Genomic DNA, 22,640 nt, shown 5'->3' with positions numbered 1-22,640 from the left:
CATCATCTTACGTATCCCGCCTCCTAAAGCCTCACATACTAGTTTTTCAGATTTTTGCTTTTCTAAGGAGACCGTAACAGCCTCCATGCTGAGTGTAATTCCAAAGCTTATGTATCAGAATGCAAAGACAGGTGGAAAAAGCAACTTTATAGCATTCAAGCACGTGTGTTTTGAATACAGCTATAGGCTATAGTACGTAAGATGACTACTATTTAGTGTGCATTCAAGTGCTCCTGGGAAATTCGTATTTATTAGTTGGCAAGTCGTAATTACGACGTCAGGTGCGTTCAAGTCACTTGGGTCGGAGCAAGATGGTCTTAATTAACTACAAAAAAATACAGCGAGGTGTTTTTTTAACTCTACTTCTAGAAAATGACGAACAAAGAATGCGACCAGGTGCGTTTTGCTTTTTTATGTTTATGCTAATCAATTTATGAAGCCACTATAAACTTTATCATTATATATTATATCGTAAATGTACAATGCTATCGTATTTTTTGCAGGAAAAAAACTTGTTTTATTGTAAATAATAATAATAATAATAATAATAATAATAATAATAAAAAGCCTGACAGAGACACGCTGTCACTGCTAAATATGCATTAAATATCAACTCATTTACCATCAACTACAGACACTGCATCTGTTGATTCCACTGTTTTCTTACTGACACGCCCCCAGAACTCAGAAACTCGGAGCTCAAAGAAAATCCCGAGTTTCCCACTCGTAATTACGACTTTGTGCTGGCGTTCATGTGCGTTCAACTCGTAAACACGATCTTTCCCTCAACACTTGAACGCACCATTAGTATTCTACTTTAGTATGCAGTGTGGGACGTCCATCGCCTGTCAATAAACATTAGCCCCGCCCACCAGGTCCCTGCTATCTTTAGAACAGCTAACAGCGGTTTAGACTGGCTCAGAGTGACAGGTTTAGCGGAGTGACAGAGTTACTGGCTGGTCCAAGGAGATTTCTCCGTCTGTGCGGTTCAGCCTGAGGAGGATGGCGTAATGACACGTCTCGGCTCTTCTGTGCTGCATTAGCGTGAGAAGTGGACTCGAGGATGCTGCTTGTTCTCCCCAGGAGGACGCTGGAGCGGCTTTCCGCCGCGCTGCTGTTCGGCGTTGTTCTCGCCGCGGTTAGCGCTAGCATTCCAGGTAAGCTCGGTGTGCTCTCCCCGAGCGCGCAGGCGGGATGTTTTAGACAAGCTACTCGAGTTTATTTCCGTTTACTTCAAATAAACACTAAAAAAAGTGGACAGAGGAAAAGTTTTATTTATTTATTTATTTTATTTATTTTCCACACTAATGTTCCCTGTGGAACTGAAACATTAAAAAAAACATTTTGGTTGCTATTGAAATTCATGTGTTTTCTTCCCTCGAATACATTTCATCAGATTAAAGAAACAGGCTGCTGTGTAAGAAACAGTGCTCTTTTCAGGAGAAAGTAGCTAATCCATGCGCCAAGTCTCCAGGTGACGTCATAAATGAATTTGTCTGTCGATTGAATCATCATGCTCATTTGCATATCAAAATATGTTAAGTGAAGAAGGAAGACTTAGAATTACAGAAGCCCTAAGAGGCCATGCATTATAATTTTTTTTCTTTCTTGTTTTCTTGTGATATCGACTTAATTCTATCGTGATCTCGATGTAACAAAAAGTTGTTTTCTCATGATTTCGACATAAAAAAAGTTGTTTTCTTGTGAGCTCGACATAAAAAGTTGTTTTCTCGCGAACACTACGTAATGAAAATTTGTTTTCTCACGACGTAACCAAAAGTTGTTTTCTCGCGAGCTCGACGTAACAAAAAAATTTTCTCGCGAGCTCGACGTAACAAAAAATTGTTTTCTCGCGAGCTCGACGTAATCAAAAGTTGTTTTCTCACAGTCCCGACATGACAAAGTTGTTTTCTTGTGATATTTTCTCACAACGTAATTTTATCATGAGAAAATCCCACGCCTTGTGAATGGGACTGGTGTTTTGCGTACACTTTGAGGGGTGGCGGCACTCCGCTTGCGCGTTGTTGTTTTTAAATCAGTGATTCATGTTTTATTGTTTTGTTTTTTATTGTACTTCTCTTGGCACTCTGTGTACTGAGGAATGGCAGTGTTAGAAAAATATTTGCGACTCAGTAAGTCGTATCAAGGATCAACTATTTTTAGAATCCTATCGCCCACCCCTAATTGACATGGTGACGTTTTCTGTGAGGAGGCATTTCTTTAGCATTTTTGGAAGGAGTCTCCAGTGTTAGAGCTTTGTAACAGTCAGAGGTAAAGCTCCAACTAAGTTTACCCAACACAGGAAAGTCTTCACAACGGCTTCTCAGTAAAAATTTTTAAAAGCGAGGAAACAGAGACTGGTGAGGGAACAACCGTTTATAGCTGTGATAACGTTAGTGGATAATGCAAGGAACTCACTTGTTTTCTGGACGTTCCACAACATTAAATGTAACTGTAATTGGATAAAAAGTATGCATCATTCTTTAATTAATAAAAAATGTAATCACTGGCAAATTTCTGTGGTGTAAGAGGAATAAAACAATAATAAAGATAATAATAATTTAATACAATTAATACAATTTTTGGCCATAATATTTTTTTTTAAACAGTCACACTAATTATCTAACTTTCATTCTGAACAATGCATGTTTTTACTGTCCAGGTGAATGCTTTTATATTTCGCAGAAGATTTGATTTAGTGTTGAAGTTTGACCTAAATCATGTCCATCTCAGGCTCGTTTATATTTCTGGGATTTATTCTGCTTCAGTAGCTAAAGTACATTTTGCATTTCATATAATCAGTGAGCTGTTTCTGCGGTGAGATGCGGATTAAGAGAGGAGAGATTATCCTGTTGTGTATTTTATCGCTTTCTGTTTCGCTCTTTCATACGCACCCTCCATCTTAATCTTCATAAGCTTTAACAGCTGGATTTTCCCGTCATCTCTTTTCGAGCCTCTGCTCCATCTGTCTGCGTCTGCATCCTCTTCTCTTGAATGAGAGAGCCAAATCGATCTGAGATTAGATTAACCTTAATAAGAAGAAATCCTTTGCTCTTTAGAGCAGACAGAACATGACATGTGCTGCACAGAATGTTCCTCCTGCCAGAGTGGATATGCCATTTATCTTTGTTTAATATTTTTAGAACATTTAAGGATTCAGAAGCTACAGTGTCAGATACTTCAGCTTTGTGGAAATGTGAAAGCAGGGTTGATATTGGGCTCGCTTAGTCATTGCATACGTTCATTTTTCATGTTATTTAAAATGTTCTTGGACGCATGGAGGGGTAAAAAAAAAAAAGCTCAATTTTAATTTTGCCCATTCATATCTTGGGGGGAAAAAGAGCTATAGAAAAAGACAAAAAAAAATTCTTAGTTAACAGCTGGAGGTTAAATGTTTTATATAACTTCCCTAATCAACTCTAAGTGAGGAATAGAAGTTAATCCCAGAAGTAAATCTTAAACATGAAGTACATCACAAGATTAGTATGGCTCATTCAGTTTTCCCCGAACTATAAAATTAAAACAACAATATCATCAAAACTTTTTTTTTTTTTTTGCTAGATATAATGCAGTATTAGTGTCCGTAACTCTAAGGGACAGATACAAAAAGGTCTGAAACTCCAATTTTGATTTCAAGGCTAAAAAAATTTTGTTTATTACTCCAATTATTAGGCTTAGGAGTATAGGAGTCGAGTTCCTGAATTCTAAAAATTTTACTTTGAGCCGTCTTAAACATACTTGACCCTACTTTCAAACACTGAATCTTTCAGTTATGTGTTTTACCATATTTTGGCAATATACTGCTGGAAAGTTGATTTTTATATCAAACTTTGTCATGTTGGTATCACACAGGCATGTCTGCAATACTAATCTGTCGAAACTGTGCCTCTGGTTTAGGACTGTAAAGTAAATCCCTCTGGATTGTCCCACCACTGTTTTGTTGATCTGTAAGCTTAGTTAATCCTCTCCAGCTCTAAACGGTCCTGGAAGGCTTGACTCACTGGCGAGTTTGGCTGTAGGCATTTGTAAGGTGTGATAATGAATAACTCATTTGCTTTTTCCATGCAAATATCAACCTTCTTTTGGAAAAAGTTAAGCCGTGAGGAGGGGAGAAAAAGGAAAAAGTCAGCACTGCGTCATACTGCTGATAAAGCCTGTACCGTGAGACGAGAACAGCTGTATCCTAATCCTTACCCACTGCTGTGCTGTAGTGGCCATGGTTTCTGTGTATTATAGTTAATTTTTTATAAACACTCCCACATGAACACTGAGATCCATTCCAGCCATGTTCAAACATTTAAATGATGTACATCAAACATCCATCCGTGTCTTACAGCATTGCTGAGTACACACAGTTTTATAAGTTCATTGCATGCTGTTCTATTGATCTTTTCTGGAGGAACACCTATAAGGTAAACCTGATGTCAGACCGGATCATTTGCTGGAACTGAGACATATGGTAGGCTTCTGGATTGTCGTCATTCGAGTTTCTTCCACGTCCTTTGGTGCAATAATGAAGTTGCACCGTTTTTAATAATAATCTAACTTTTTTTTTTTTTGTAAAACACAGCATTGTGTTTTATCATAGGACCTTTCTATAACATTGTGTTTTGATTAAATGTTTCTGCGTAACCTCCTTATACCTCACTTATAGTAACTTCGTTGATGTTTGAGTGCTGATTATTTTTGCAGGCAAATCAAATGTTTTAATGCAGCAGAATATACATATTCAAATGATCTTACAAATGGCCTGCCATGTATTCATCACTATTAAACGTTTTAGAGCCCTGAATAAGTCATTAATGTTATTCTTGGTGATAATAATACCTTTTATTGCCTTTGGAACTTTTGTGTAAGATATTTTCTTCTAATGAAACTGTAGGTGCAGGGCAAAAGAGTTCTTTGTAGAAAGTTTAAAAAAAAAAAAAATCATTATTGAATTAGATAAACAAAAATCTCCAAAAGCCAATGGTCTTGACCTGCAGTAACTCAACTCAGATCTGAGTTGTTCAGAGTTTTTGGATGCATACATCTTACATCTTAGATACGTCCTGCAGCATCATGTCCTACATTAAGCAGGCACAACAAAAAAAAAAAAAAAAAAAAAAAATTTCATGGATTCCTTGACTGTGAAAGCCCTTGTTAATGGGGTAAAGCATGACTACAAAAGAGGCAGGAGAAAAAGAATATATTTCTCTCTTATTAGTTTTGCATTTTTCAATGCTATGCCTTTTGGCACTCTCATGTAAACACACACAAAACAACAATAAAACCAAATCAAATGGCTCTCAAGTGGTGCAACAGAAAATGATCATGTATTCAGAAGAGGGCTGATAGCACTTTTCCCAAAGGTGTTACGCAGCACTGTGACACAGCATGAGCAGCAGTTTGAAAAGATGTGGTTTGCTGCCTTCACGTGTTTCGGAAGAAGCACGTGTTAGCCTTCATCCTCCCTGGTGGCTAGCCATCTTGTGATTAGGGAGAGCTGGCTGGTGTTTGGGAATTGGCAGGTGATCAAATTGGGGACTTGGGGATCACATGTATAAAAAAGAATTATCACAGTGACCCACTGCTCGGCTCAGTGCAGGTATGGTCAGCTCTGTCTCTCTCTCTCTCTCTCTCTCTCTCTGTTGTCTGACTGAGAATAAAAAAAGCACATAAATAGCCTGCTGTAAACCATATACAGGTGTAGACAATCACTCATTACCCGCTTTTTCTCCATAACTTTCCCTCCACTTCATAGCCAGTGCTTGCCACACTAAACTGCAACTAAGCAACATAACCACAATTACATTAACCAATGCTAGATGTTTAAATCGTTGTTGAGTGAGTAGTAGTTAGTTGTTAAGCTACAAGGTAATCTATGCAAAGTCTCTAAACTCTGATTCTATAAAGAAGCAGTTTGACTGACTTGAAACAGAAGATACAGCAACTGGCCATCATAACCACGTAGAATATGTTAGGAAAGTGCAACAACATACATTTATCTCTGGTCAATAAAACAGTTTCACTGCTTAGGAGCTACTTGATTAAACCTGTCCACCTCTCTATGGAAAAACAAAAGAATGTGTCACCATGGTCTTCCATCTACCAATTAACCATCTACACTATATAGCTAAAAGTTTGTGGACACTTATATGTGATTTTTGAACAGTCCGTTCTAGATTTATTCCCCCTTTGCTGTTATAAATAACCTCCACTTTTCTGGGAAGGCTTTCCACTAGATTTTGGAGCGTGGCTGTGGGGATTTGTGATCATTCAGCCACAAGAGCATTAGTGAGATCAGGTACTGATGTTGGGTGAGGAGGCCTGGGGCATGTCGGAATTCCAGTTCATCCCAAAAGTGTTCAGTGGGGTTGAGGTCAGGGCTCTGTGCAGGCCACTCGTGTTCTTCCACACCAACATTGGCAAACCATGTCTTCATGGATCTCGCTTTGTGCACGGGGGGAATTGTCATGCTGGAACATGTTTGGGCCTCTTAGTTCCAGTGAAGAAATTTTAATGTTACAGCATGCAGAACCATCCTATACAGTTGTGTGCTTCCAACTTTGTGGCAGCAGTTTGGGGAAGAACCACATATTGGTATGATGGTCAGGTGTCCACAAACTTTTGGCCATATAGTCTATCTGTAGTTCAAGCAGACTTGGTTTTAGAAACACAACAGTGTGAGGGGAAAAAAGATGTTGCATGAGATTTCCCAGAAGGATCGAAGTAGTCTTAGGTTTCTGGCACAAGGAGAAAGGGAGTGGGTAAATGAAGCCTGTGTGATCTAAAACTGGTTTCCTTTGTTTACAGACAGAGCTGTTCTTTAAGCAGCAGTGGCATAGAGATAAAATGCTACTTGAGCTGGCCTTGCCCTTTAAGTCCTTGTCTTTTTTCATGTTCTCATACTGTGATAGTTGTTCTGATGTCCTCATCAGAATCAGAAGACAGAAGAAGAAGACAGACAAGAACAATTTAATGGTAAATGTTATTTTTAATGTATAAGCTATGTGGTTGTTGTAATTTTCCTGATGTTCTTTGATTCCTGAGGCTCAACCATTCTGTGTAATTCCCAGAAGATTGATTATTTCTGTTTTGGTAATTTATTGATGAATGAATTTGAGTGAGGGTCAAATTGTGTAAAATTAAATTATTTTTGCTTATTAACTCAGAGTTCATTATCTCAGGGATCAGAACCACCCCCCTTCAAATTTACCATCAACACATACACAAACATAACGATAATGCTGTGTGAGAAACACGACACTGAAAAACACAGTAACATGTCCCAGAAATGATAAAACTGTTTAAGATTACACATACACAACAGAAAAAAATGTGGGCTGATGGACAGTGCCTTGTTTTATTAACCAGTGATGGTTATTAATTAATGTTTATACCATACAATGAAGAGCAGTAATTAAATTTGATGATTATATATTAGACATTTGTATCATGCTCATTTGTATGGGCAATTCCCATGTTCATATATGTTTCTAAAGCTGTGCTTCAGTTTTTCACAGTATTACCTCTGTACATTCATTCGTTTACCTTGAGTAAGTGCCTTATCCTGGTAAGGGTCATGGTGAATACGGAGCCTATGCCGAGAACACCGGGAGCAATGCAAGAGTGTACGCCTTGATTATTCACACCGGTGGGTAATTTATCATAAACAAACCACCTGCCTGCATGCTTTGGGCAGTGGGAGGAAACTGGAGAACCCAGAGGAAACCTGTGAGACCACTGGGGGGACGTGCAAGACTCCGCACAGACAGCAACCTGAGTTTGAACCCCAGATCCTGGAGCTGTGAGTCCTAGCTCGGTGTAGTATCAGTAAAACTCAAATAATGTTCTGTTGTGCATGTCATGCACATTACACCTTACATATTGAGCAAACATAGTGAATAAGAAACCAAAAGTAATACTTGGGCTCACTTGGTGGTGAAACCATTGACAAAATGACGGACCACAGTGTGACACCCTGGTCACTTGCTTCACATCCAGCGCTCACCTGCACCCCAGCCGCCAAAAATGGTTAGTTTATCAAGCTATGGCTGGCTGCACTGGCCAGTGGATAACCACTATTAGTCTTTCACCCCTTGAATGAAATTGTGCCTCCTCACTCCTGTCCCAGTAGCTACACATCAGCAGATGGGACAGGAGGACATAACTCTGACAGACTGATTAAGAGAACGAGTGTGTTCGTGTGATGTACAACATGCTATGCTGCCCACCTCCAGCCGGGTGAGCCGTGTGCCATCCTGTGCCAGTGTGAAGATGATGTAATTGGTATTTGTAATCGGTTGATAGGATGTTGGCATACACATCTCCAGAACCAAGCTGTGCTCTTAAATCTGAAAAGGTTTTGGCTTTCCGTCGCTGACCTTCGGAGAGATCTAGTCATCACTGATTACTCACGTGTCCCCTGCCCACACAGCAACAATGCTGCACGACCCCATCTGTCTCACAGTCACGCATGCGGTTATAGTTCCTCCTGTTTGTGTCCTCCTTTGATTGTGTAGATTGCAGCATCCCTGCAATTCAGAGAGCAAAGAGGTCGCTAAAAAACAGAAATATGATGGACCTCTTTGATGCTGCAGTGGTGTAACATTAACCGGGTCACTCAGGTCTCCCAAGATTTTGAACTTAAGAAGTACCAATAAAAGTACCAATAACGCCAACTACCAATTACATAGGTGCCAAACGCATTTTAGGTAATGAGACCCAAAAAAAATCAGTTTAGTAGACCAGTAAGACATCAACAACTCCTCTAATCGGCATTTATCTGGGTAAGATCTGCTGCTAATACTGGGTAAGATCCCCTCTGCTCTCAGAACAGCCTCGATTCTTCCTGGTATGGTCTCCACAAGGTGTTGAAAATATTCCATTGAGATTCCAGTCCATATTGACATGATTTGTCATGCAGATTTGTCAGCTACACATTCATGCTGTGCATCTCCCATTCTATCACATCCAAAACGTGCTCTATTGAATTCAGATCTTGTGAGTAGGAAGGTCAGTAATGTATACAGAACTCACTGTCATGTTCATGGAAACAGTCTTGGACAACTTTGTGACATGGTGCATTATCGTGCTGGAAGTAGCCATTATAAGATGGGTAAATTGTGTCCATAAAAGGAGGGGTCCAGTGTGTGCCGTGAAAACATTCCCCACACCATTACTGACACAGGGCAGGTTGGGTCCATGGATTCATGCTGTTGATGCCGAATTCTAACCCTACCATCTTTATATTTCAGCAGAAATCGCGATTCATCAGACCATGTGATGTTTTTGCTATCTTTAGGTGTCCTTGTTTTAACTTTACTTTTTGGCTGAGCTATTCTTTCAACTCAAAGCATTCTGTGTTGGTTATAATGAACTTATATTGAACACTCTTACAAAAATACATACAAAAAAACTCCTTTTGGCACCAAGGCAGCAAAATGACACAACATGAAGATAACTATGAAGGAGAAAGAAGGAATATTCTGTTTGAACCACGTGTTCCTGTCCCAGTAATCATTAACCAAGTGTGCCAGTAAGCATTGTTAGCAGTACATTCCAGCACACACAAGCAGGATTAAGCTAAAACAGGAACATTACCTTTCCTAGATCAGGCATGGAGTAGTTTTATGCATCACAAGACACAGAACTGAAATTTATTCAGTGGTGCAACAGAAAAAATAGAAAGCACAATTTTTTGAAAAGATCTTCTAAACTGGTCTGATTAAGAAATCAGAGTTTGGTGATATAGTGTTGAAAGATACCACGGCCAGGAAACTGGACCATTGTGAGAGTTTCCTGTCTTTCCTTCCCTACAGGAAGACCATCAACAGCTATAAGCAATGTGGGCAAGAACTAAAAGATAAGATATAACACAGTTTTCAAAGTTTACAGATGTTTAGACCATCAATAATGAGTCTGAGCTCCAATGCTTTCCATCTGTTCTTTCACATTTGCTTCTCATTAACCTGCTGAGAAAGTGTTTTTACTACCGAAATCAAACCTCCAAGGTCATACAACCTTTAAAATCAGGACAATTAACAGCACAACATAGGTAAGACATTAAACATAGCAATTTTCCATTAAAATGTGTATAAGCACTGGTCCTTATGAGACTTCTGACAAGGAAATTAGACATACTATCACACAACAATAACATGGCGAGGGGAAAAGACAAGGAAGTGAATTATAAAAACAGCTCCAATAGCATCTAATTTCCTTTTCTACAATTGTTTGCAGAGCAGTTCCCTCTGTAAACAAAGAGAACCAGTTCCAAGTCACATGGATAGCTAAGCACACTTGATTTACCCACTCCTTCTTTCTAAATCTCCATAAAAATCCTGGCAGTCTGTCTCTGGATAATAAGGGAACTTTTATTCTTTGAGGCCGTCACCTTAGCCTGTAGACATAGCTGGACGCCCAGCTACTACTGTGACCTGCCACTCTACTGGGAGCATCTCCTCCTCGCCAGGGTTCTTTGTTATTGAAAACTTGCTCTGGCTCAGCAATAAGGTTTAAGGGACTGGTTGCTGTATATAGCATGACAGCAGTATATAGCAAATAATGCTTTATACGTCACTGTGTTGGGAAAATCTTGGTATTCAGGTGTTACGTACAGGGACCATAGAACCACAGTTACATCCGTAATAAAATAACATTTTCAGGGTTGAGTTTTTTTTTCTCCTATGAAATTATTAAATATAAAATTGGTAAATATGTTCTTTAAATAGTGTTCGTTTTGGGCCAGTCTGTCAAAGAACATTAACTCCTACTCATACACAACTGCAATGACAAATACAAGAGTGTCTCAGGTGTCCGAGTCAATACTGAGCTTTATGGAAAAGCTTTATTAAAGACAGTCTTCTTCACCTTTATAAGATGAAGTTTGATTCCATTGTGTCTTGTCATGATGTCAAACAACAGGTTTAATGTATGAGAAGTGAAGGCTGTTTTTGAAGCAAAGCTTGGTGCAGACAAATTTATGAACTATTTATGTGTTTATTCATCGTGTCAGTTGAGCAGACTTGGTACAGATGTATTTACATCATCGTCCAGAACCGATAGTATGAAAAAAAGAAAAAATGATTGGAAAATGAAACCAACGGGTTTAATGAGAGTACGGGAGGGCATAATAATTTTACCAGCTGTGCAGGTGGAATTGTAAGGTTAACTATAACAGAGATATAAGCATAATGTAAGCATTTATTAGGTAAATTCTTTTTAGTAAGATTTTTAATGAAAAAAAAGTGGTTAAAATTGATTGATTGCATTGAGCAAAGTAGACAAACAATGCCAACAACTGTTTCCATGTTGCCAGCTTAGGTAGGATAAAAATTGGTTTACAGAATTAAAATGTGCCTTTCATACACTGGGATTGTTGACTACCCATCTTGTTTTTACAGATTTGTTAATAGGCTTTTCTGTGTGTGTGTGTGTGTGTGTGTGTGTGTGTGTGTGTGTGTGTGTGTGTGTGTGTGTGTGTTTCCTGGCACAGTGAAACACTGCCCCGACTACATAGACTGTGCCAGAGCGGGCCGTCAGTTCTGCAAACCTGGTTCCTCTCACTGCGGCCCGTGTGTATCGTCGCTGCAGGAGGATGAAGACGGCCACTGTGTAGATCCAAACAGCCATCATTCTCATCACAGTAAGCAATCTTCAGAAACACTTGCTTATGCAGAGAACACCTTAAACATACGCCGAGTAAAAGAAATCTGGAGTGTATCCAAATAATCAGGATATTTGTGTTAAATGTTGTTAACCTCATTGTTACCCAGTCAATCTGCCTGTGGCTTTTCTACAAGTTAATATTATTAGTGATGATGTCCTGACTTGCATCTACTTTTTTTTTTTTTTTTTCTTTCTTTCTTTCTAAGTATCTACATAATGGCAGACACATCCATTTAACTGAGTGTTAAGGGAGCAGAGTATTGCAGTGAAACACTTTTACCACATGGGTGCAGTCTTGCTCATCTACACTAAACCCTTATTTTAAAGATGCTTTCCTAATTTTCAAATTAAGTTAAATATACAGAATAAAACTGTCAACCAGTCAACCTCCTATCGTTTATCTACAGTTTTTTAATAAATCTGTATGTTTGTGTTTAATGCATTTGGTGATTTAGGGACTTGTAGGCTTTTCCAGCATTACACTACAGCTCACACAAAAATCTGAATATGCCATTTTGTCAGAAATACATTTCAATTTATAATTACATTTATAGAAATGACTGATTTTATATTTAGGAAAGTGTTAAGTGTGCTAAAGGAAAAAGAAACACCACGTATGCCAGTCTGATAAAAGTGGAGGTTTAATACAAATCCATCTTAGCAGGACAGAGCCCTGATCTCAACCCCACTGAACACCTTCGGGATGAAATGTAATTCTCTTTTTGCTGAAAGGGCACAAATCCCAACAGCCACTCTCCAAAATCTAGTGGAAAACCTTCCCAAAAGAATGGAGGTTATTATAACAGCAAAGGGGGGGCTAACCTTGTCCATATAATGTAGGTTTGGTTCTAAAGAGCACATTCAGTTTTGTAAAACTTTTTTGTACAAATATTTCCAGTATTCTTGGATGTGTTCAAAGCATCAGATTTGATGAATAAAACTGTTTCCATCTCTGCCATTTAATGCTTTTAATGCATTACAAAATACTCCGAGCATTGGGGAATGCAATGCAGATTTTTCTCCTGTAGTTCTTTTTAGTCTCTGCACTGAAATTTACTTTCTATAATTTATACTTCAAATTTTGCAAATGCAAAAGTTTCTGTATGTAATTTGATGTTTGTGTCCCAATTCCAGTGCATTTATAGCTAAATTAAATGTAACCTCGTCAGTGTAAGTCTGTTGTGTGTGTGTGTATATATGCTGTAATATGTTTGTTGCTTGGTTAGAGAGTGAACCTTGAGTGAAGCGGTAAGCTGTTTGCTATGGAAGAGTAAGTTATATCAAGTAAACATTACAAACCTTCAGTGCATTTTAGCAAGGCTGTTCCTTAGGAATGAAAAAAAAAAACCCAAACAAAACAGTCCTATCTTATTGCACCAAGGTTTTACAGAACCAATGATAATTCTTTTGCATTCATATTTATTTCACTTTTCTGCACTGAATGCAATTATGGTTTAGGTTTTCTACACCAGTTATTAAAGTCAAGACTATATCTCTAGCTGGAACATTGGAACAAATTTTTTATTCCTTCTCATTTATCTACCTGATTGGTTATGTAAAGCCAGCAATTTAAACAGTCCAATGCTTTATAAAGATTGCGTTTACATCACAGCTTCATCTCCATCACCAGTAATTCATTTCTCCATTTTGGAAAAGCGCTACCAATTCTTGTTTTTAACTTCATTCTTTGTCATGTTTTTTGGAAGCACGACATATTTGTTGCTAGGAGTAAAAGTATCTGGCTGCACTAGGTGCTAACCAGATTCCGTCATGTTTTTCCTTTCAGGGTAGATTGAGATGGGGCGGAGTGAAGGGGCTTTGGGGAGTGTTCATAAAAAGATTGACAGGCGGCCCACGTAAATGCAAACAAGCTGCCTAACCTGGACTGCGGTTTTCCAAACAGGTTTTCTCTGCCACATATTGCTGATGCAGTGGCTCACACAAATATTTTTTATCATGTTGTACATATTTTCCAGTTTATTTGTACTAGTACGAAATAAGACGAATTGACTACTAGACCTTCAAACCAACCTGTTTTTGCAGTTTATTACATAGTACAAGAGAAAGTGGGGAGCATGTATGAGACATACAAAAATAGTTATGATATCAGTCCACTTTTTTATAGTTTAATGAAACGGATCAGAATTTTGATCATTTTGTGGCCTGTCTGATTCATTAGTACAGTTTTGGTTAAACTGAGCCCAAGCCAGGTTAGAGGTGAGAGCAGCATTTCCCAGATTTGTTTTCTTAGTGACCAATAGAGGGCATTGTACATCTGTTGTACACACACACATATATATATATATATATATATATATATGTGTGTGTGTGTGTGTGTGTGTGTGTGTGTGTGTGTGTGTGTGTGTGTGTGTGTGTGTAAGTAATTTTTTTTTTCAAATGTTTGTGGGTTTTTTGCACAACAGCTTCATGTGACACACGACTTACATAGATCTGTAAAAAGCAACCATATACATCCTGCTGTTTTTACATTTTTTTTTTTTTTTTTTTAATTATGGGCCACATCTAAATTTTCATTTTTGTGCATAGGTGAAGCGCAAACTCTATAGAAATCCGTAAAATTAGGATGAATAGCTGTAGACGAAGTACTGTACGCTGTAATGATACCGTACAACACCAACATGGGGAAATAGACAAATGCTATTTGTTCTCTCTCCGATTGTCTCATGTGATATATTCTAATTAAATCTTGAACAACCTCAACTCTTCTCATGCCCTGTGTATTATCTCTGGTGTACATATTAGCATTGTCATTTCCGTTTACTTGATAAAAATGTTGTATGCAAAATGTGTCACTTATGTGTCACATCTGCTGGGAATTCTAAGTTTGAGTGTGAGTGTTTGCAGTGTTCAGAGGAAACTTTGTTACACTTCAGCATCTCTCTATAATGTATCCTCATTGTTTAGAGTTTGTTAGAAGGACAGATCGTCATTTCCGTTATTGGCAGCACATACTCGTCCTTCCTGCTTCATTTCACTCCCGTGAGGTACAGATGGCATGGCCCACCTCCTTTGACACCTGCTGAGGAGTGCACTATACAGCCTTGATGGAGGGGGGTCAGGGAGTCACAAAGCAGACAGTGAAAGTGCTGTGGCACCATATCAGGCATGTTATAGGAGCCAGATGGCTGTCCTTCTGGACTGCAGAGCAACTAGCCATCTTCATTTGACATTTCACACTACTGGATCTCACTTTCTTTTTTGAAAGTGCAATCATGGGCAGCATTTTGCTGTAAATGCAAGTGCAAGCACTGTGAAAGATTTTTTTTTATCTTTAACACTGTATAAGATTCATTTTCTCAGAATCATATTAGGCATGTAATACAGAGAATCAAGCAGACATTTCTGGTCACTGTGTTATTAACGGTTCTGACCTGGAAAGTTAGAGAGAGTGATATTTGAATCTCTAGAGCCAGAGGGGGTGGTTGGTGTGAAGGCCTTCGCCCCCTGCGGTGTCCCTCTGCTTGGCCACACACACTCTCCTGCTGGTTGCCAGGAGGGGATCTTCCATAGTCTTGGAATGCAGCTTACTGTCTGGCCAACAGTACCATTAAATGATGCGCTTCTTTTGTTTCCTTTTCACAGCGTCTCAAACAAACAGCACGCCGGCACACTCTTACTCTCTTGGGACACACACTAGTACACACTCCATCCCCAAGGCTTACACATTCTCTTTTAGGCTGACAGATTGTCACATGAATGCATAAGAGTTCTTGCATCATCCTGTTACAGCTGGATTACTCAGACTTCTCAGAAATGATGGCAGGCAGAGAGTCTGAGTGTTGAAAGAGCGGTTTTCCAAGCCGTGTCGCATGTAAGGGTGGGTTGTATGGCCAAAATATCGAATCATTTATTTATTCACTCATTTACTTAGTGCCATTTGTAGTAAATTACTCTACACTGGGATTTGTACTGCAAAGAACTAAGACATTGGACAGAAAATGGCAGACATACAGACGAGAAAAGAAGAAAAACAAGGAGATACAATTAATCTATTTAAAAATCCATCAGAAAAACCAACAGTAATGACGACATTTACAGTATAATGTTAAAAATGTGGTGGCCTGGGAAAACCCATCAGATGTTGCCATTGCTGGATTCTGACAAACAACCAAACAAAAAAAAAAGATTAACAACATAACAAACTTTGACCCCATTTCTTAGAAAAAAAAACAAAAACAAACAAACAATATATATATATATATATATATATATATATATATATATATATATATATATATATATATATATATATATATATATATATATATATTACCAGAACTACATGTTGTTTCTCTTCACCTTTGCCTAGGCTTGCTTTCTGCAAAGATCGTGTTGGATAAGCAGGCAGTTTTATCTTTATCAAACACAGCGGAAAAAACATTTATTTAGTGTGGTTTCTTCACACAGCGAACGTCAGACCTTGTTCATAGATACTCATAATTTATAGTTGTTCATTAAGTTGTCTATCGTTATGTGAGAGCCAAATAGACATAAGACTAATTAATTCAGATAAAATCTCAAAATGCATGTGATGCTCCTTCACCCAGTTGGAATGAAATCTTTAAATGCGATTTTCTCCTTTTTCACTTGTAGGGATAACCAGACTTTTAAATTGCTAGAACTTTACTTGCTTTAAATTCTACATGTTTCAGTTAGGAAAGGTTGTAGTTAGTTTTTAGAATTTCATATAGTAAAATTTGACTATGTAAAGGGTTTTCCCGGCCACCATATATTTAGGCTTTCGAGCATTAAAAAAAAAATCCCACAAGTCTATGGTTTCAATATTATTTTTATTTAACATCTAAAAAATATTCAATAGGCACAAGGAGGGACAATAAAAATAAAACCTTTGGTACAAAAATATCATTAAAAATTTCAGTCAACTTGTTACAGTGAGTAAGAATGGACTTGGTTGGTGTTATTAAAGAACTGACAGCCTGTGATCTCTCAGTAAAGCATGCTGTTACATATCACAGTATTGATATAAATTTATATTTAGGACGACCTGGGAAAATTTTTTGACAGTTTCTACTGTATGAAGTTCTGAAGACTACAGCCTTCCTGGAACTGAAAGTTTTCTCTTTCACCCACAGCTGAAGTTCTAGCAGTAAGTCTGGTTAAGTAAAAAGGGAGAAAATTGCATTTAAAGATTTTATCGCAGTTCCACTGAGAAATACCAATGCATCGATTGGCTAAAAGCAACTGCTATTTATTGACTGCATTTGTATTTACCACCATGTTGGTTAAACTGGATTCTTACATAATATAAACATTTGCACTTATTGTTGTGTTGTCAAAGTATGGTATGTTGGCTGTTTTCCAGAATTCAGCTACAGTATCATCTGGTGGGATTCCCCAGACTGCCACACATATCCTCATATCATTATCTTGCCCAGCCCTAATCATTCTCAGTTCATTCTCTGTTCATTGTGTGTAGAGTGAAAGTGACATCTAGATGCTTTTGTTTCCTTAGATAAAGACGCTTCCCTTCCTGATCTCGATGAACAAATTGACTACCTGTCTTCAGTCATTGCCAAGCAGCAAGTCTCAGATGTCAGGCAGTCAGGTTTGAGTCGCCCCTTTCAATCAGTATATCTATATTATCTTTTTCAAGTCGCTTAGCGTGTTATTTGCCATCATCTTTTCTTTTTTTATCTCATTTACTCTCTCTCGCAGACTCTTCTAAGCCGAAGAGTCAGTCCACACTGAAGAGTGCATCTCAGTCGAGTACAGTAAAACCAGTCACACACAGTCCCTCCACCCCGACCCAGCAAACCTTCAAACCCCCCGTGGCTCAGACGAACGCTCCAGGCCGTGGTAAACACACCAGCATGACCTTTCCAGAAGACGGCCTGCTCGTTAGTACGTATCCACATCCAGCTCTCATAGCTGTAGCTGAATACTTACGTAAGCCGTTGATTTAGAGGTAGCAGGGCCTTTTTAAATCATGTATTTATTCATATTTATAGATCCTGGTTAAAGGCACAGAAAAAGGGGTTCCTACATAAAATAATTTTGATGCGTATATTAATGTACATACAGTTTTTAATGGTTTAAATATACATGTTCAAAGGTAATTTATAGAGTTCGGCATAACGTGACACATAGCCGCAGTGTGGTGTTTTTTTTGTTTTGTTTTGTTTTGTTTTGTTTTGTTTTTGGCTGCACACTCATTTCATGGCTGATCAATGTTCCTTCCAGCCTTTTTCCTCCCATGCTACAGTCATGAATTAGCTTAGCTAACCACAAAAATAGTAGCAGCAAGTCCAGAAGCACAGCGCACTCTGTAGATTTGTGTCCACTGACCTCTCTCCGTCTCTGCTCTGTGTGTCTGTGTCTAACTCTGAGCAGTCATGATGTCTGCATTCATCATTTTGGGGACTGTGGCTCTCATCGTGGCTGCTGTCTGTTGGTTTCGGTAAGATCTAGCACTCAATCTGTGCAATTCACATTTGTTTACTGTTGTTTTGTATTTTGGTTAAGACTTATGACTTCTTGACATAGGCTATTTGAACATGGAGCACATCTTTTTAACACAGCCTTTATTAAATATATGTTTTCTGTTGGGAACATTAATATATGATTTAAATATGGACAACATTGTCAAAAAACCTCAAAGACTAAATGGCTTTTAAAAAAGCAAAAAAATAATAATGAACTACATGTACAATGGTTTTAATAATATTAATTTTTACTACTATTTAGATTTTTGAAAACATGTTCGAATTATAAGGTAGTTGTTCAGATCTTTTCACCTTAAATTTCCTTTAAACACCTTTATAGAAATTATATGTAATATTTAAGCATATTAACAATTTCGGACAGAAATATACTCTCACTCTGTCTTTGACCCATAAGAAGTACCTTTTAACTGAGCAATGTGCATATATATGTATTGGAAGCTTGGCTTTTTCCCATCTAAAGCAGTATTTTTTTACAGAAATTATTATCTTTAGAATTAAGTGTTGAGATTTGTAATGTTTCTAGTGCTTTTTTTTGTCCCTGCAGGATACAGAGGGAAAGCCATTTAACTTCAAAAGTGGATTACCCTGCATTTCATGCGGTGGGAAGCAATTCCTCTAACAACAACTCAGTAAGTTTACTCAGGAATGAGATGATGTAGTAATAACTAAAGTGCATTATGATAGAGGATTCTTAGAGTTTTTGCTTTAAAGCTAAAGTCAAAGATTTGCTTCTTAATAACCAACATTCAACCTTGAGTGTGTTGAGTCTGTTTCCTCTTTCTTACTTCCTTTTTGTGATTTTGTTTCAGTCGGGGGACAAGAAGCTGGCTCACAGTGCTCAGATGTATCACTACCAACATCAGAAACAACAGATGCTCTCAATGGAAAAGTACGCATCCAAAAGCATTACTGACATCCAAAAGCATTACTGACATCCAAAAGCATGACTGACATCCAAAAGCATGACTGACATCCAAAAGCATGACTGACATCCAAAAGCATCTTCATCAGCTCTCACTTGATCTCACACACACATGCACATGTCATTTATCAGTCGTGCGTTATGGCTTTTATTAAAACATCTGAACTTGGACCATTGAAACAAATTCAAATTCTTGTTAAACACTTATTCGCCTAATTAATTGAAACACATTTGCTAAAACGTTTTGATCAAGTGACTCCTGTTATTTCATAATGTAGAAAGGGGCTTTGAATGAATGCATGTCATTTGTGGAATATTTTATTTTCACATTTTTTTAATAGCCACAAGTTTTCTAATTAAATATAAAAAACAAAGAATATACATTTCCTTATATTATTAGTTTATATTGTTAGTAATTATTATTCTGCACTTATTTGAGTCACACTTTCTCACTGGCTATAGTTCAGTCCTGGGGCAGTAGTGGCTCAGTGGTTAAGGCTCTGGGTTTTGATCAGAACATCCAGGTTTCAAGCTCCCTTAAGGCCCTTGAGCAAGGCCCTTAACCCTCTCTGCTCCAGGGGCGCCGTATCGTGACCCCAACTTCCTAACCAGCTGGGATATGCAAAGAAAAGAATTTCACTATGCTATAATGTGTATGTGACAAAGGTGTTTTCTCTTCTTTACAGCATTATATATGTAACACTATGCCATTATGTTATACCCTATGTAGTTAGCATATATAGTGAATTGAATTCAGCCTTACTGTGTGTTAGGGGGACTTAAATTTTGGTAGAAACCTGACATCCCCAATCAGAAATTCTGCAGCAATTTCAGACATTTGTTTTCCTGTGTGTGTTAATACACAGACACAAAGTTGAACCCAAAGTCCCTGAACCTGGAGTTCCATCAGATGAGGAAACTGAAGAAGGAGACTTCACTGTATACGAGTGTCCTGGACTTGCACCGGTAAGCAAAGAAGTGCCTTGTTTAGCTTTTGGCTATGTGTGACAGTGAGGTGACACTCTGCTCACAGTGTGCACTATTTGCAGTGGGCAAGTTGCGGTTCTGACACCCTGACTGCGGCATGCAATTCAGTGTGTGACTATCTCTAGATAAACAGACTACAGCATTCTCTTACTTGGATTAAGAAGAAGACAAATTGTGCATGAAACCTGTTATGCCTTGAAGTATGAGTCATTACGTGTGTGAGCTTCTCTATTCTTTTCCTGTCTGACATGTAGTACAATATGTTTTACAGTTTCTGAAAAGAAAGCTCTAAATTCTATATAGGTTAAAATAATAGAAATGGACAAAATGAACTGACACATGCAAAAAAAAAATCAGAGGTTGGCAATGTATTTGTACACACTTCAGTAATTCAGTGGATAATCAATTTCAGAAAAAAAGGTGTACATGTATCACTTAATAATGAATTAGCCCTAAATGTAATTAAACTATTAATTAGTTTAACTACATTTCCCAGTAGTGATGTCAAGTTCATTTTTTTTGTCTGTTGGTAGGAAGCATAATTGCCTTGAGAGGTGACTACTGACAGCTAGTAACCTCAGGTTTATGCATTCATATGCATGTATATGAAAAAACATAGACTGCCATAAACACATGCACTGAATAACCTGATTAACCTGTTAAAACCCAAGTGTCCTTACTACATTTCTTCAAATCCAACTTTTCGTAGCATGTTGTTTATGTGACCACTTTAATCTGTTACCTGTTCAGAATCTAATTATGATTTCATTATTAGTGGACATGTAGTAGTAGTAGTAATAATAATAATAATAATAATAATAATAATAATAATAATAATGCTCTGTTCATTTTCCATTGCTTTACTGTTTTCTCTAGACTGGAGAGATGGAAGTGAAGAATCCACTGTTTGACGACTCTTCTTTACAGAACGGAAGGAATCACAAGTGACATGGATGCTTACACAGACAAACACACACTGCACAATACATCCAGAAGTTTCATTTTCACTCGAGAGAGTATTACTAATATACCTGCACACCTTTAATACATATAAAAACACACACCCAAACTAAACATATCCAACACCGGACAATGACTTGATGACTTTTATTAGCTCAGCTCCTCAGAACAAATATAATAGGGAAGTACTATTAAAAACCAAAACCCGAAAGAGGATGAAGACTGGATGAAAATAAAAGCAACGGTTGAAAATGAACTCTTAATGCACTCTTAATGAGCACCGTGCACCCAGACAGCCTACAAAATCTTCAACTCTGCACGGCTCCGCACGTTCCTCATTTTACCTTGTTTTTCAGTCAGTCATCCCTCGTTTATTTTTTGTGCAGATTATGATATTAGTTAACATGCCTTTTTCAGTTTTCAATGTAATTTGTGTCTTTACTGTGAAGCTGCTTCATAAGTCTTTCACTCATATTTTGAATGAATGTGTTTTACACACATATACTACGTTATTTCATGAATATAACCTTTACCACTGATGAGCTCAGATGTTTTTTTTTAGGAAAAAAATGCCACTTTCGTGTTTTTATGCCGCTTTTCTACAGTTCTGTAGTGCTCTTCTCTTATAGGTATCTGAAGGCTTTGAATTTTTCTTCTACCTGTTTTTCTCCACTGTTATCCTTTTCTTGTCTACCTCTCTCTTTCACACTTGCCCCTTTTGTCTCTTGATGTGTAGGCTTCTATTCAGATAGAATAATGAACAGACTTTTTGTGTATATAAGTGTCACTGAGGTGTCACATACTCCAGTCGCTTTAGTATTAATAAATAACCTTGTTAAAGAGGCGTTTTGTTTGACTTGGCTGAAAGTCAAAGCTGTGCTGAACCCTGACATGGAAACAGCACCATCAACTAATATGAGCATCAAAGATGGAAATGCTTTTCTACACAGAATTATATATAAAAATGAAATCTACAAATTTTTGCATTTTTTTAAACTTATTTTTTTTAATCGATTTTCAACATACATACGGTTTGTTGTTTTATTTTATTATTAACCACTGCTGTTATGCTGTATGCTAGGGCAAATCTTTCAATGTTCAGCCCATGAGCAAAAAATCATCAGTAAACTTAACTTTATTGTTCCGTACATGCCTTATCTGGTCAGTTTAAGAAATGGATATGTTTTTGCAGTAATATTTCTTGAAGAAAATATTTCAGATAAACACATTTCTTTGTCTTGGCACAAATCATACTAAGATCTTAGACATTACATTTATTCCTACTCCTGATTACAGTGCCATGTGGACCATCACTATGCCATACTCTAAATATTCTGCTTGAATGTTTAATGAACTGCAAAGTCACATGGTAAGATGCTTCTTGCATACACAGAGGACATCCTTGTTTCTGATTTGCGGAAACACCACAAGTTTTAAATGCTGTTGTTGTTGACACATTGGTTGATATGTTTCCCAAGACTAAACCAAATGACGCAATGACTCGAGTAACATGCTGAACAAGCTTCACCAAACTGTTCTGTGGTAACAGAGAACAGAAAAAGAAAAACATCTAATCGTTGATATGATGAAGCTTTCTGTAAATAGACATTTATATAACATTTATGGAAGGAGTC

General features: G+C 37.7%; 1 protein-coding gene across 1 annotated transcript; it reads left to right on the top strand.

The window, feature by feature from the left end:
* The first annotated feature begins 896 nt into the window (after positions 1–896).
* Positions 897–22,154, top strand: npdc1a (neural proliferation, differentiation and control, 1a). The gene is made up of 9 exons (XM_026929061.3): positions 897–1,157; positions 11,480–11,629; positions 17,147–17,239; positions 17,350–17,535; positions 18,025–18,091; positions 18,682–18,766; positions 18,947–19,026; positions 19,926–20,025; positions 20,923–22,154. Exons 1-9 carry the CDS (start codon positions 1,064–1,066, stop codon positions 20,992–20,994), a joined length of 927 nt encoding a protein of 308 aa, XP_026784862.3. The 5' UTR covers positions 897–1,063; the 3' UTR covers positions 20,995–22,154.
* Positions 22,155–22,640: the final 486 nt, after the last annotated feature.

Source organism: Pangasianodon hypophthalmus, chromosome 15 (genome assembly GCF_027358585.1).
Source record: "Pangasianodon hypophthalmus isolate fPanHyp1 chromosome 15, fPanHyp1.pri, whole genome shotgun sequence".
In the NCBI taxonomy this organism is placed as follows: Eukaryota; Metazoa; Chordata; class Actinopteri; order Siluriformes; family Pangasiidae; genus Pangasianodon; species Pangasianodon hypophthalmus.
The sequence above is the reverse complement of the archived record's forward strand: the minus strand, read 5'-3'. Positions and strand labels throughout refer to the sequence as shown.

Bases quoted from the DNA above. Each gene is read 5' to 3' on its own strand.
- npdc1a (XM_026929061.3), top strand. From the start codon at position 1,064: ATGCTGCTTGTTCTCCCCAGGAGGACGCTGGAGCGGCTTTCCGCCGCG. The intron at 11,630-17,146 runs GTAAGCAATCTT...TTGTTTCCTTAG, and splicing joins CAGCCATCATTCTCATCACA to ATAAAGACGCTTCCCTTCCT. The intron at 17,536-18,024 runs GTACGTATCCAC...AACTCTGAGCAG, and splicing joins AGAAGACGGCCTGCTCGTTA to TCATGATGTCTGCATTCATC.